The 16,873-nt window shown below is 38.4% G+C and overlaps 1 protein-coding gene across 1 annotated transcript; it reads right to left on the bottom strand.

Annotated features, from left to right (window-relative positions):
- Window positions 1–8,582: 8,582 nt before the first annotated feature.
- On the bottom strand, window positions 8,583–9,551 carry LOC308343520 (olfactory receptor 2AJ1-like; the record flags this gene model as incomplete). The annotated part of the gene is made up of 1 exon (XM_080804570.1): window positions 8,583–9,551. One exon carries the CDS (start codon window positions 9,549–9,551, stop codon window positions 8,583–8,585), a length of 969 nt encoding a protein of 322 aa, XP_080660696.1.
- Window positions 9,552–16,873: the final 7,322 nt, after the last annotated feature.

Below are 16,873 nucleotides of genomic sequence, written 5' to 3'. Positions count from 1 at the left end.
GGGGGCCAGAAGACGCCAGTGGGCAGGTAAAGTGGAGTGGGAACGTCGGACTGATATCGGAAGATAAACAAAAGGGGGAGGGAGCCACCAGAGGCGACCAACTGAAAAATAATACCCCGATATGAGAGTGCCCGGCATCTGGGGACCAGCATTAACTTGGAGTCTTGTTGAAAGCACTCAAAAGAGCAAAGACTCGAGCGGGGAAATTGTGGGAATCGGGGCGGATAGGGATAGGGGCTTAAGTCCCCAGACCCAGGGCAGCATCCCCTGGCGCTGAGCCGGAGAGTGCGGCGGAGAAACCTGGTCTTTGTCCCGGAGCCGCCAGTGCGCCCGAGAACGGGTGGAGTCCGGCTCCCGTGAGGGGCTGGGAGCCACACCAGACGGAAGAACGCGCCCATTACTGGAGATGCACGCGTGCCTCAACCTCCCCTGAGAGAGGTGCACGCCCAGCCTGGTGTTCTGGGACCCACGCGGCGATAGACCCACGCGGCAATAGAGCCGATAGAGCTGGAGGCGCCGCGCCCCAAACCATCCCCTGGGAGAGGTGCGCGCAAGACCTGAGCTCTTAGCCCCAGCCAGCGGGAAAATCTCAGTGTGCGATTGCTGCTTGGAACCTCTCTGGCGGTCTGGAGCTGCCCAGACAGCCACAGCTGCCTTGGTTTTGCATACAAGCAGGAGATCCTGCGTCCCCAGGGACCGTGACTCAGAACCTGCTCTGCCAGCGGCCCAGCGGCTGCAGCACTTGCAGGGGAGCAGACTGAGGCTTCTCTCTGAGAGGGAGGTTGGGGTGCAGTTTTCTTTCCTCTAAACCTCCAAAAACCATCAAAAGCTGTCAAGGCGAGAGAAAAGAAGTGAACAAGCATAAAAACCTCCAGAGAACAAAAACCTGAAAAAAAACGTTTTTCTCAGAGCCCACCCCCTTGAGGGGGTCGGGAGGACTTAACTCAGGGAACATCATTGACTGAAAACCCACGTGGCAGCCCCCTCCCCCAGAAAACAAATCAGGAAAAAAAAAAAAGAATACAAGAGAACAACCACCACTACTTCATAGATACAACTTTTATTTTTAATTCTTTCCCACTATTCTGGTTCATTTTTTTTCTTTTTTTATATAGATAATTTTTTAACCTATTTACCATCACAGTGAGATGTCCAGTACATCAAATTCCATGATAAACTTCTAACCTGAATTTTTTGATACATACACATGTGTTTTTCTTTTGCTTTTCTATTTTCTTAATTTTTAAAAAAAATTTTTAATTTAGTTTAGTCGAGTTTATTCCTTTTTTATTTTTATTTTCTAATATTCATATAGAGTTAAACTTCAAGGTAATCCCCTTTCTCCAAGCAATGCTACCCCTATAGGTGAACCAATTTTTAATCCCCCTTTTTCTTAGGAAAGTTGAGTCCTTTAACAAAGATATCAAGATACATCCAGGAAGAATCAAAATAACCTTCCTCGCCCACACCGAGAATCTATAACCATGCTCCCATCTTTTTCTTCTGCCAGTGTCTCTGTGTATTTATGTTTGTCCGGATAGTATATAAATCTTATACTTGGGGTTCTTCTTGACGAGGCTCCTCCTTTTTTTTGCTTATATATATATATATATTTTCTCTTGTCATATACTTTTATCAGTCTTTTTGTTTGTCTGTTTTTGTTTGTATACGTCATAAACCTTACCCTGGGGCCCATTTGGGCTGAACCTTCACTTGTATCTTCCCTTTTTTTCCTGTCTCTCTCTCTCCCTCTTTTTTCTTTTTCTTTTCTTTTTTCTCTCATTTGGGTGGGGAATCCTGAGTGCTCAGAAGCGTTCCAGGGTGCACCTTGACTGCACCACGGTCAATACATCCAGCTACATCTGTCCAGCCATCTCTCACCAAAATGACTAGGAGGAGGAATCCCCAACAGAAGAAAAATACAGAGGATGTGCCTTCTGCAACAGAGCTAACGGCTATCAACATAGACAATATGTCAGAAAGAGAATTCAGGCTAACAATTATCCAGGCAATAGCTAGGTTGGAGAAAGCCATGGATGACCAAACAGAATTGATTAGGGCAGAATTGAAAGCGACCAGAGAGGAGGTTCATAATGTTAGGGCAGAGCTGAAGGCCACCAGGGATGAGGTTCACAACGCTCTCAATGAGTTCGATCTAATCTAAATTCTCTAAAAGCTAGGGTAACTGAGACAGAAGATAGAATTAGTGATCTGGAGGACAAACAAATAGAGAGAAAGGATCAGGAGGAAGCCTGGAACAAACAGCTTAGAAGCCACGAAAACAGAATCAGGGAAATAAATGATGCCATGAAACATTCCAACGTCAGAATTATTGGAATCCCTGAAGGGGAGGAGAAAGAAAGAAGTCTAGAAGATATAGTGGAACAAGTTCTTCATGAAAATTTTCCCAATCTTGCGAATGGAACAAGTGTTCATGTACTAGAAGTAGAAAGGTCCCCCCCCCCAAGATTATAAATTCAAAAAAAAAACATCCAGGCACCTCATAGTAAAATTGAGGAATCATAATTGTAGATACAATCTCTTGAAAGCCGCTAGGACAAAGAAGCTCCTTACATACAGAGGAAAGCCCATCAGAATAACGTCAGACCTGTCCACAGAGACCTGGCAAGCCAGAAAGGGCTGGCAAGATATATTCAGGGCACTAAATGAGAAGAACATGCAGCCAAGAATACTTTATCCAGCAAGACTGACATTCAAAATGGATGGAGAGATAAAGAGTTTCCAAGACCGGCAAGGCTTGAAAGACTATGCAACCACCAAGCCGACACTGCAGGAAATATTAAGGGGGGTTCTATAAAAGAGGAAAAATCCTAAGAAGAGCATTGAACAGAAATATAGAGACAATCGACAGAAAGAAAGACTTCAAAGATAACACAATGTCATTAAAAACGTATCTCTCAATAATCACTCTCAATGTGAATGGCCTAAATGCACCCATAAAACGACACAGGGTTGCAGATTGGATAAAACGACAGGACCCATCCATATGTTGTCTAAAAGAGACCCATTTTGAACCTAAAGATACACCCAGACTGAAAGTGAAGGGATGGAGAAGCATCTTTCACGCCAATGGGCCTCAAAAGAAGGCCGGGGTAGCGATTCTCATATCAGATAAATTAGATTTTAAACTAAAGACGGTAGTCAGGGATACAGAAGGACACTACATCATTCTTAAAGGGACTATCCACCAAGATGATCTAACAATTGTAAATATCTATGCCCCCAATATGGGAGCAGCCAATTACATAAGAAAACTATTAATCAAGATAAAGAGTCATATTGATATGAATACATTAATAGTAGGAGATCTTAACATGCCTCTCTCAGAAATAGACAGATCATCGAAGCAGAAAATCAATAAAGAAATAAGAGCATTGAATGATACATTGGACCAGATGGACCTCATAGATATATAAAGAACATTCCACCCTAAAACAACAGAATACTCATTCTTCTCAAGTGCACATGGAACCTTCTCCAGAATAGACCACATACTGGGTCACAAATCAGGGCTCAACCGATACCAAAACACTGAGATTATTCCCTGCATATTCTCAGATCACAATGCTTTGAAACTGGAGCTCAATCACAAGGAAAAGTTCAGAAGGAACTCAAATACCTGGAAGCTAAAGACCACCTTGCTTAAGAATGCTTGGATCAACCAGGAGATCAAAGAAGAACTTCAACAATTTATGGAAACCAATGAGAAAGAAGACACTTCACTCCAAAACCTATGGGATACAGCAAAGGCGGTCCTAAGGGGGAAATTCATAGCCATCCAAGCCTCCCTCAAAAAAATTGAAAAATCCAGAATACACCAGCTGTCTCTACACCTTAAAGAACTGGAGAATCAACAACAAATCAAACCAACTCCACACGTAAGAAGGGAAATAATCAAGATTAGAGCAGAGATCAACGAGGTAGAAACCAGAGATACAGTAGAACGTATCAACGAAACTAGAAGCTGGTTTTTTGAAAGAATCAATAAGATCGATAAACCATTGGCCACACTAATCCAAAAGAAAAGAGAGAAAGCCCAAATTAATAAAATTATGAATGAAAAGGGAGAGATCACAACTAACACCAAGGAAGTAGAAACAATCATCAGAAGCTATTATCAACAGTTATATGCCAATAAGCTAAGCAACCTAGATGAAATGGATGCATTCCTGGAAAACTATAAACTCCCAAAATTGAATCAGGAAGAAATTGACAACCTGAATAGACCAATATCTAGTAACGAGATTGAAGCAGTGATCAAAAACCTCCCAAAAAACAAGAGCCCAGGACCTGACGGATTCCCTGGGGAATTCTATCAAACTTTCAAAGAAGAAATAATACCTATTCTCCTGAAGCTGTTTCAAAAAATTGAAACAGAAGGAAAACTTCCAGACTCTTTTTATGAAGCCAGCATTACCCTGATCCCCAAACCAGGCAAAGACCCTACCAAAAAGGAGAATTTCAGACCGATATCACTGATGAATATGGATGCCAAGATTCTCAACAAGATCCTAGCAAACAGGATCCAACAGCACATTAAAAAGATTATCCACCATGACCAGGTAGGATTCATCCCTGGGTTACAAGGATGGTTCAACATTCGCAAATCAATCAATGTGATAGAACAAATCAATAAGAGAAGAGAGAAGAACCACATGATCCTCTCCATTGATGCAGAAAAAGCTTTTGACAAAATCCAGCATCCGTTCCTGATTAAAACGCTTCAAAGTATAGGGATAGAGGGAACATTCCTGAACTTCATCAAATCTATCTATGAAAAACCCACAGCAAATATCATCCTCAATGGGAAAAAGCTTGCAGCCTTCCCATTGAGATCAGGAACACGACAAGGATGCCCACTCTCACCACTCTTGTTCAACATAGTATTAGAAGTCCTAGCAACAGCAATCAGACAACAAAGAGAAATAAAAGGTATCCAGATTGGCAAGGAAGAAGTCAAACTCTCTCTCTTCGCAGATGACATGATTCTTTATATGGAAAACCCGAAAGACTCCACCTCCAAACTACTAGAACTCATACAGCAATTCAGTAATGTAGCAGGATACAAAGTCAATGTCCAGAAATCAGTGGCTTTCTTATACACTAACAATGAAAATACAGAAAGGCAAATTAGAGAATCGATTCCATTTACTATAGCACCAAAAACCATAAGATACCTCGGAATAAACCTAACCAAAGAGGTTAAAGATCTGTACTCAAGGAACTACAGAACACTCCTAAAAGAAATTGAAGAAGACACAAAAAGATGGAAGACCATTCCATGCTCTTGGATAGGTAGAATAAACATCGTTAAAATGTCTATACTGCCCAGAGCAATCTATACTTTTAATGCCATTCCAATCAAAATTCCACCAGTATTTTTCAAAGAGCTGGAGCAAATAATACTAAAATTTGTATGGAATCAGAAGAGACCCCGAATTGCTAAGGAAATGTTGAAAAACAAAAATAAAACTGGCGGCATCACGTTACCTGATTTCAAGCTTTACTACAAAGCTGTGATCATCAAGACAGCATGGTACTGGCATAAAAACAGACACATGGACCAGTAGAACAGAGTAGAGAGCCCAGATATGGACCCTCAACTCTATGGTCAAATAATCTTTGACAAAACAGGAAAAAATATCCATTGGAAAAAAGACAGTCTCTTCAATAAATGGTGCTGGGAAAACTGGACAGCTATATGTAGAAGAATGAAACTTGACCATTCTCTTACACCGTACACAAAGATAAACTCGAAATGGATAAAAGACCTCAACGTGAGACAGGAATCCATCAGAATCCTCGAGGAGAACATAGGGAGTAACCTCTTTGATATCAGCCACAGCAACTTCTTTCAAGATATGTCTCCAAAGGCGAAGGAAACAAAGGCAAAGATGAACTTCTGGGACCTCATCAAGATAAAAAGCTTCTGCACAGCAAAAGAAACAGTCATCAAAACAAAGAGGCAACCCACGGAATGGGAGAAGATATTTGCAAATGACAGTACAGATAAAAGGTTGATATCCAGGATCTATAAAGAACTCCTCAAACTCAACACACACAAAACAGATAATCATATTAAAAAATGGGCAGAAGATATGAACAGACACTTCTCCAAGGAAGACATACAAATGGCTACCAGACACATGAAAAAATGTTCATCATCACTAGCCATCAGGGAGATTCAAATCAAAACCACATTGAGATACCACCTTACACCAGTTAGAATGGCCAAAATTAGCAAGACAGGAAACAACGTGTGTTGGAGAGGATATGGAGAAAGGGGAACCCTCTTACACTGTTGGTGGGAATGCAAACTGGTGCAGCCACTTTGGAGAACAGTGTGGAGATTCCTCAGGAAATTAAAAATAGATCTTCCCTATGACCCTGCAATTGCACTGCTGGGTATTTACCCCAAAGATACAGATGTAGTGAAAAGAAGGGCCATCTGTACCCCAATGTTTATAGCAGCAATGTCCACGGTCGCCAAACTGTGGAAAGAACCAAGATGCCCTTCAACGGATGAATGGATAAGGAAGATGTGGTCCATATACACTATGGAGTATTATGCCTCCATCAGAAAGGACGAATACCCAACTTTTGTAGCAACATGGACAGGACTGGAAGAGATTATGCTGAGTGAAATAAGTCAAACAGAGAAAGTCAAGTATCATATGGTTTCACTTATTGGTGGAGCATAACAAATAATATAGAGGACAAGGGTAGATGGAGAGGAGAAGGGAGTTGAGGGAAATTGGAAGGGGAGGTGAACCATGAGAGACTATGGACTCTGAAAAACAACCTGAGGGTTTTGAAGGGGCGGGGTGGGAGGTTGGGGGAACCAGGTGGTGGGTATTAGGGAGGGCACAGATTGCATGGAGCACTGGGTGTGGTGAAAAAACAATGAATACTGTTACGCTGAAAATAAATAAAAAATTAAAAAAAAAGAAAAAAAAAAGAAATGTGGAGCATTTTTTCATGTTTATTGGCCATTTGCATGTCTTCTTTGGAGAAGTGTCTGTTCATATCTTTTGCCCATTTTTGGATGGGATTATTTGTGTTTTAGGTGTTGCTTTTGAGAAGTTCTTTGTAGATCTTGGGTACCAGCCCATTATCTGTAATGCCATTTGCAAATATTTTCTCCGATTATCTTGATGAAGTACTAGAGTTCATTTTTGCTTTTGTTTCCCATGCATTTAGAAACAAGTCTTGAAAGAAGCTTCTGTGGCCAATGCTGAAGATGTTACTACCCATGTTCTCCTCTAAGAGAGGAGTTGGAACTAAGTTGGTTGGAACTAAGGCAGAACTTGGGATGAGTACCACATTTTGTCTGAAAGTGTTGAATCACTGTATTGTACACCTGAAACTAATATTAGACTGTATGTTAACTATGTAATTTAGATAAAATTTTAAAAAAAAGAAAACCTTTGGTTTTGTTTGTTTGTTTGTTTTGTTTTTATCACATGCCATCTACAAAGAGAATTAATTTCACTTCTTCTTTTCCAATTTGAAAGTATTTTATTTATTTTCCTTAACTAATGGCTTTGGCTAGGATTTACAATACTATGTTGAAAGGAAATGGTTGATTGTGGACATCCTTATTTTGTTCCTAATCTTAGAGCAAAACTTTAGTCTTTAGCCATTGCATATGATGTTCCTCTCTTAGATTTTTATGTATGGTCTTCGTTATATTGAGGTTGTTTCCTTCTACTCCTAGTTTTTTCAGTGTTGTTTTCATGAATTCTTGTTAAATTCTGTCAAGTGATTTTTTTTTTTCCTACATCCGCTGAGGTATTCGTGTAATCCTCCCCACCCTTATTCTGTGGTGCATCATAATGATTGATATTTATATGTTGAACCATCCTTATGTTCAGGGGAAATCTCACCTGATCAAATTGTATAATCGTCTTAATGTGTTAGTGAATTTAGTTTATTAGAATTTGTGGAGATAACATTGATCCTTTCTTTTTTTTTATAAAAAAGCTAAAAAATTAAAAAAAAAAAATTTTCTTGAGACCAAAAGAAAAGAGGCAGGTTTATTCTTTGTTCCTCATGAAAAAGAAAAAAATACTGAGTGGGTTTCAGGTTTGTGAGCTTTTGGCAATCTGAAAGCTTCCTTTTGTATTTCATGGGAGATCAGATTATTTCAATGCCATAACGATTGGATCCAGCTGTTAGAAGTTATGTTTCCTCATCCAACCCTGAAATTCTGAATTCTTTCATTTTTTCTTAGGAGAATTTCATGCCTCCTTTTTCATAGGTATAGTTAGACAGATGAGTACATTTGTCATTTGGGTATATAGGAGCAATAATGATGCTCTGTGTTATCTTGAAAAGCACTGTACTTTCATTATTTTTTGTTGGAAGAATCTGATCTTTGGTTGGTGTTCTGAAGACATCAATAAGTTATTTTATATTTCATTTTTTAATTTTTTATTTTCACACAATAAGGGGGTTGAAACAAATGACCTCTAATATATCCATGATTCTTATAACCAAATTTATCAGATCCTAAAGTCTCTTAAAACAATTCAAAGGAATATGCTAACATGTGGTAATAATTAAGTATGGCAACCTAGGTGCCTTTTCACCTTTTTCAGGAGGCATCTACTGATCACTATACTTTTCATAGCTGCTATGACATCCTTGTTTCTCAGGCTATAGATCAGGGGGTTAAGCATAGGGGTAAGAATAGCATTAAACATAAAGAGGGACTGGTTTATTTGGGGAGTTTTGGAAGATCCTGGCCTCATGTAGACTAATATGGCAGGACCAAAGTAGAGAGAGACCACACAGAGGTGGGAGAAACATGTGGCCAAGGCCTTGTTCTTACCTTCAAGGGAGTTCATACGGAGGACAGCAAGGAATATGTGGATGTAGGAAGTGAGGATGAGACTCAAAGGGATGAGGACCACCAGAAAGCTTGAGATCACCACTGACTTCACATATCCTGAAATGTTCTCACAAGTGAGCTTCAGGAGTGCCATGACCTCACACAAGAAGTGTGGGATCTCTCGAGGATGACATATTGATAAGTGCATGGCATATGCTGTATGAACTAGGGAAGTTATTGCTCCTCCTACCCAGGACCCAATGACCATCTGTTTAGAGATGGTATGGCTCATCAATACTGAGTAACGTAGTGGATTGCAAATGGCAATGTAGCGGTCATAGGCCATAAGGGTCAGTAGAAGGCACTCAGAAATTCCTAAGGTTAAGCTGAAAAAGATCTGGGCTCCACAGCCTGTCTGTGATATGGTTCTTTTCCCTGAGAAGAAGTTTGTGACCATTTTGGGGACGGTAGTGGAGATCAAGGCCACATCAATAAGGGAGAGCTGGCTGAGCAAGAAGTACATAGGAGAGTGGAGTCGAGAATCCAGCCAAATGAGGAGAATGAGAACAGAATTGCCCATTACAGCTATAATGTAGACAAGAAGAATGAGGCAGACAACGATCACAAGGTGACTAAGCTTAGGCCAGAGCCCCAAGAGAATAAAATCTGTGGTAACACTCTTATTGTTTATCTCCATGGCTGAACATCATTGCCCAGAAAACAATGATAAGAACACTATTCCATCAATGTGTTATTGTACATTTTCTTTTCTTACTCTCAGAACTCCTCTGAATATGTTCATGCTCACTTCATTCTTGTTGTTATCTATTTAGTATTATAAGTAACTTCTTGATATACAAAATTTTCATTAACTATATCTCTTGAGTTTCTTAATAAACTACTATATACACATTGTAGGGATTACAAACTGTAATCACTAATAGTAACCAAACAAGAACACAGGTACATTTAACATTCTATCAAATGAAAGCTAATCAATTTGATGAAAATGTATCACGTGTATTTCTTAAAGCACTTACAAATGCATCACCTTGAGGTATTGTGCAGATATAACTTCAGTAGAAGGGCAAGGATCATTTTAGATTTATAAAAGTCAATTCTTTCACTCAGTCTTGGGAGACTTCAGGGAAAATGAAGAAAATTCTCTTGAAGATGAAAAAAAAAAGTCTTTGATAACCTGAGGACACAAAAACATTTTCAGAATTGAGTGTTGTCTGTGCTTACCTTTTCTCTCTCACATAGGGAATTTTCCCATTTGCCCATGAGTCCTCCTTGCTCTAATCCTAACTCAAGTATCTCTTAAGTCAGGTAACCTAGAACAGAATTTCTAATCACAGCAACATTATTTAAGAAGGGACCTCATAAAAACAGTTGATACAAAATTCACAGAAGTTTTCCTATTCTGCATGAAGTATGCTTCTGTCATCAAAGTAATTAAAGGTACTAGCTGATGCTGTATAAAGTAAACAGAAGGTAATTATGGAGAAGATTACTAGAGTCCATCTTACAAGAAGTGCTTTATTTTAAAAGGTAGAATAATATCCAGTTTAGCAAAGGTTTCATTGGACATATAAGCTGTAGAAGCAGATAAAGTATTGTAGATAAGTTAAAAACAACCTCCAGAGGATCAGTACCAGAGTTTGAAGCTCCCTTCCTCAAACACACCACATTTACCTGCCTGATGTCCCTGGTGTGGTTGGATAATCCTTCTGTGTCGGTCTTCCTTCATTTTTGTAAAATTCGACTTGAAGCATACCCACACCACAGGAACGATATATAGAGTAAAAGACTTAGTGAGCACAGAACACTGTCTGGCCAACAGGTTTAAATGATATATCAAGCATACTTTGAAGTTTACTTTGCATAAATGGGAAAACCAGTGCTTTCAGGTCCCTTAGTAGTCACAGAAATGTGCATATATGCATAGTTAGTCAGAGTGATTCCGCTGTTTCTTGCAGTTTTCACCTGTACGTCTAAGTACAATTAAAAATGTTAGGGACAAGAATTTATAACATGTGTATAGGTGTGATGGGGGAAGAGTTGTGACTAATCCATAAGTTTAAAACATACATTTTTCAAAAACTAGTGAGTAGAGAAAAAGCAGTTCAATTTTACTTTAAGTGCTGAAGTGTATTACCCACTTTCAAAATCCTAGCTCAAATGCTCTCTTCTGTGGTCCTGAGGCATGGCTTCACCTCTCCTACTCTCTTCTATATTCATCAGTCTCTCATGGTGTATATGACATTATGCCTTATACCATGTTATTAATGGGCAAATCTCCTTTCCCTGAACCCCGTAGTTTGATAATATTTTAAGAAGAGGGGTTCTGCTTTTTTTTTTCTCTGCTTTGTAAATATTTTGAACACTCAAGCCTGCCTGGGCCTATAACTTGAACACATGGGTTATCAATAATTGTGTGATAATAAACTTTGCATATTTTCTATTTCATACTTTCCAAAGATTAAATGATACAATATCTGATTTTCAGTTTCATGGGCCTTATGAAATAAAATATTGTGGTTACTTAAAGTTGCCTGATGGAAATATCCCTGTACATTTCTCTTGACCTACTAAATCATATTCTACATGCAGTTCTTATAATTAAACCGGATAGAGGAATATGAAGTACAATATTTGTATTATAAAAACATGAGGAATTGATACTCACTGAAATTAAGTGACTTGGTCAAGTTGATGCAGTGTCACGTAACCAATGACACCTCACAGAGTAAGTCAAATAAGACTTGATATCCTATCAGATGTATCTTTCAGCTACATCTGACACTGTATTATAAATTATTTACAGAATGATAAAATCTTATTTTTTTCCATTTTTTCACTATACATCTGAGATTATATTCCCATAAAATCATGTATTTTTCTGCTAGATTTAAATAATATTTATGCTAAAGTAAATAGATTGGAGATTTATGTATTGACAATTTATAACTTTATACCTTATTCTTTCCATAACTCATTTCACTGATTCACTCAGTTAGTCTTTCATTCTACACATGTCTATTGAGTTCAGTGTCTGTGCTGGGCCAAATCTAGTTTACATTATAAGGTTTCAAGGACTTGTGAACATCAACTCTGGTATCAGTAAGGATGAGGGAAACAAACCATTATTAAAATAAAATGTGATATTGGTTTTAAAGAAAATTGTTCAAACTTTACAAAGAAATAAGGGAAGACTTTGTGATGGAGATAATATTTTAATTACATCTTAAAAATGTGGAAAGGCTCCAGTTTCAAAACATCGTGGTCTGAGAATATTCAAGGAATAACCTCAATATTTTGGTATTGGTTGATCCCTGATTTATGACCCAGTATGTGGTGTATTTTGGAAAATTTCCATGTGCATTCAGAAGAATGATTATTCTGTTGTTTTAGGGTGGAACGTTCTGTATATATCTGAGATCCATCTGGTCCAATGTGTCACTCAATGCTCTTGTTTCTTTATTGATTTTCTGCTTGTTTGATCTGTCTATTACTGAGAGTGACATGTTAAGATCCTCTACTATTATTGTATTCATATCAGTATGACTCTTTACCTTGATTAACAGTTGTCTTATGTAGTTGACTGAAACTGTATCTCAACCACAAGAAAAACTTTGGAAGGAATCCCAACACATGGAAGCTAAAGACCACCTTGCTAAAGAATGTCTAGATCAACCAGGAAATCAAAGAAGAACTTAAACAATCCATGGAAGCCCATGAGAATGGAGACACTTCAGTCCAAAACCTGTGGGAGACAGCAAAGGCAGTCCTAAGGGGGAAATACATAGCCATCCAAGCCTCACTCAAAAAAATTGAAAAATCCAGAACACAACAGCTCTCTTTACACCTTAAAGAACTGGAAAATCAACAACAAATTAAACCAACCCTACACACAAGAAGTGAAATAATCAACATTAGAGCTGAGATCAATGAGATAGAAACAAGAGATACAGTAGAACACATCAACGAAACTAGAAGCTGTTTTTTTTTTGAAAGAATCAATAAGATCGATAAACTGTTGGCCAAACTAACCCAAAAGTAAAGTGAGAGAATTCACATTAATAAAATTATGAATTAAAAGAGAGAGATTGTGACTAACACAAAGGAAATAGAAACAACCATTAGAAATTATTAAAAACAGTTATATGCCAATAAGTTAAGCAACATAGATGAAATGGGTGCATTCCTGGAAACTTATAAACTTCTAAAACTAAAAATGGAAAAAGTGACTACCTGAATAGACCAATATATAGTAACAAGATTAAAGCAGTGATGAAAAAATCCCAAAAGACAGGAGCCCAGGGGCAGAAAGATTCGCTGGGGAAATGCTACCACACATTCAAAGAAGAAATAATACCTGTTCTCTTTAAGCTCTTTCAAAAAATAGAAACAGAAGGAAAACTTTCAGACTCTTTCTTGTAGCTAGCATTACCTTGATTCCCAAACCAGGCAGAGACACTATCAAAAAGGAGAATTTAGACCAATATCCCTGATGAATATGGATGCCAAGATTCTCAACAACATTCTAGCTAATAGGATCCAAAAGTACATTACAAAGTTATCCACCATGACCAGGTGGGATTTATCCATGGGTAGCAAGGGTGGTTCAACATTCACAAATCAATGTGATAGACAAATCAATAAGAGAAGAGAGAAGAAACACATGGTCCTCTCAATTGATGCAGAAAAAGCATTTGACAAGAAAAAGCATCTGTTCCTGATTAAAATGCTTCAAAGTACAGGAAGATGGAGGGAACATTCCTCAACTTCATAAAATCTATCTATGAAAAATCCACACCAAATATCATTCTTAATGGGGAAAAGATGGCAGCCTTCCCACTGAGATCAGGAACATGACAAAGATGTCCACTCTCACCACTGTTGTTCAACATAGTCCTAGCAACAGCAATCAGACAACAAAAGGAAATAAAATGTATTTGAAATGGCAAAGAAGTCAAATTCTCTCTCTTCACAAATGACATGATGCATTATATGGAAAACCCAAAAGACCCCACCCCAAACCTACTATAACTCATACAGCAATTCAGTAATGTGGCAGGATACAAAGTCAATGTACAGAAATCGGTTGCTTTCTTATACACTAACAATGGAAATACAGAAAGGGAAATTAGAGAACCAATTCCATTTACTATAGCACCAAGAAACATAAGATCCCTGGGAATAAACTTAACCAAAGACGTAAAGGATCTGTACTCGAGGAACTACAGAACACTCATGGAAGAAACTGAAGAAGACAAAAAGATAGAAGGCCATTCCGTGCTCATGGATTGGGAGAATAAACATTGTTAAAATGTCTATACTGCCTAGAAAAATCTATACTTTCAATACCATCCCATTCAAAATTCCACTGGCATTTTTCAAAGAGCTGGAGCAAATGATCCTATAATCTGTATGGAACCAGAAGAGACCCTGCATTGCTAAGGAAATTGTGAAAAAAGAAAACTAAAGCAGGGGCAACACATTGTCTGATTTCAAGCTTTACTACCAAGCTGTGATCATCAAGACAGCATTGTACTGGCAAAAAAACAGACACATAGACCAGTGGGACAGAGTAGAGAGCCCAGATATGGACCCTCAACTGTATTGCCAAATAATCTTCGATAAAGCAGGAAAAAAAATCCAGTGGAAAAAAAGTCTCCTCAATAAATGGTGCTGGGAAAATTGGACACCTGTGTGTAGAAGACTGAAACGACCATTCTCTTAGACCATACACAAAGATAAACTCAAAATGGATAAAAGACCTCAGCATGAGGCAGGAATCTATCAAATTCCTAGAAGAGAACATAGGCAGTAACCACTTTGATGTCAGCCACAGCAACTTCTTTCAAGATATGTCTCCAAAGGCAAAGAAAACAAAAGCGAAAATGAACTTTTGGGACTTCATCAAGATCAAAAGCTTCTGCACAGCAAAGGAAACCCTCAACAAAACAAAGAGGAAACCCACAGAATGGGAGATGATATTCACAAATGACAGTACAAAGGGCTGATATCCAAGATCTATAAAGAACTTCTCAAACTCAACACACGCAAAACAGATAATCACGTCAAGAAATGGGCAGAAGACATGAACAAACACTTCTCTGAAGAAGACATACAAATGGCTAACAGACAGATGAAAAAATGTTCATCATAACTAGCCATCAAGGAAATTCAAATCAAAACCACATTGAGATACCACCTTACACCAGTTAGAATTGCCAAAATTAACAAGACAGTAAACAGCATGTGTTGGAGAGGATGTGGAGAAATGGGAACCCTCTTCTACTGTTGGTGGGAATGCAAGTTGGTGCAGCCACTTTGGAAAACAGTGTGGAAATTCCTTAAGAAATTAAAAATAGAACTTCCCTATGATCCTGCAATTGCACTACTGGGTATTTGCCCCAAAGATGCAGATGTAGTAAAGAAGAAGGGCCACCTGTACTGCAATGTTCATAGCAGCAAGGGCCACAGTTGCCAAACAGTGGAAAGAACGAAGATGCCCTTCAACAGATGACTGGATAAAGAGTGGATATATGGTCCATATATACAATGGAGTATTATGCCTCCATCAGAATGGATGAATACCCAACTTTTAAATCTACCTCGACAGGACTGGAAGAGAGTATGCTGAGCAAAATAAGTCAAGCAGAGAGAGTCGATTATCATATGCTTTCACTTACTTGTGGAGCATAAGGAATAACATGGAGGACATTGGATGAAGAAAAGGAGAAGTGAATTGGGGTAAATCAGAGGGGGAGACAAACCATGAGAGACTGTGGACTCAGAAGCAAACTGTGGGTTTTGGAGAGGAGGGGTGTGGAGTTTTGGTGAGCCTGGTGATGGGTATTATGGAGGTCATGTATGGAGCACTGGCTGTGTTGCATAAACAATGAATTTTGGAACACTGAAAAGAAATAAAATGAAATGGGAAAAAAATTGAACTGGAGTAGGTACCTTAAAAAAATGTTGTAGAGCTTTACCATTTGACAAAGTGCATTCCAGTTCTCAGGAACATTGTGCATAAAGAAACAGAAGGACAGCAGAGAATAACATAGAAAGTTCTTCAGGGTAATGGCTTAAACTTTCGATAAAATTGACAGGAGGTGAGATGTAATATTAGAAGTAACTTGCAAATGGGGAGGGGAAAACTGGACTTTGTTATGATCATGAAGGAAAGGGAAATAAGGTGGAAATGTAAATGGGTTTAATAATATTTTATTAAGCCAAACTTTGGCGAAATTCTGGAAATTTGAAGATTCTCAGTGCTCAATGCATGTTTCCTGAATGCTACATGTTATAAGTGTCAGGAACAGTGATCACACGCTGTGGTGCTCATAAGAATTCATAGTGCTCTCTGTGGACATGTCATAATAAGGCACCCTACCTAGTTTGTCAAAGTCACATAAACAATGGTTCATATAGCAATTGGACACACACACACAAAAAATCAGTTGTTGCCCAGATCTTAGAACAGTTGTTTTCTGTGTGTAGGAGAGCTGTAACACCTTTGCCATTTTCACCATACAGACTGGTCTGTAGGAATCACAGGAGATACAAGGAGGGCAAGAACTCTTTTCATTTATGATGGTGCGCATATGTGTGAATATATATATGTATGTATGTGTATATATATATATATATATATATATATATATATATATGAATGAGAGATCAATGTATTTTAACTTATACTATATTTTCCTGACTTAAGACAAATTATGAATAGGACTGTCACCTTCTCTACTTGAATCCTTTTTTTCAGATGGTTTCCCTGGCCCATTTTTTGCAGTCAGCATTCTCAGGTTTTCTCATACTTTCAAGTATGCTCCCATTAACTTATCTGCTGCATATATTGTTCCAATACTTAATCTGTTTGTGTGATGGAGAGACTAAATTTTTAGCAAAAAGAAAAAGCCTAAGGAAAAAGGAAAGATCTCTAATGCTGGAATGCTAATCATCATCAGAGACAGGAAAATTTGGGGGTCTTCCTGGCCTCTT

The sequence above is a fragment of the Martes martes genome (genome assembly GCF_963455335.1).
Source record: "Martes martes genome assembly, chromosome: 5".
Lineage (NCBI taxonomy): Eukaryota > Metazoa > Chordata > Mammalia > Carnivora > Mustelidae > Martes > Martes martes.
The sequence above is the reverse complement of the archived record's forward strand: the minus strand, read 5'-3'. Positions and strand labels throughout refer to the sequence as shown.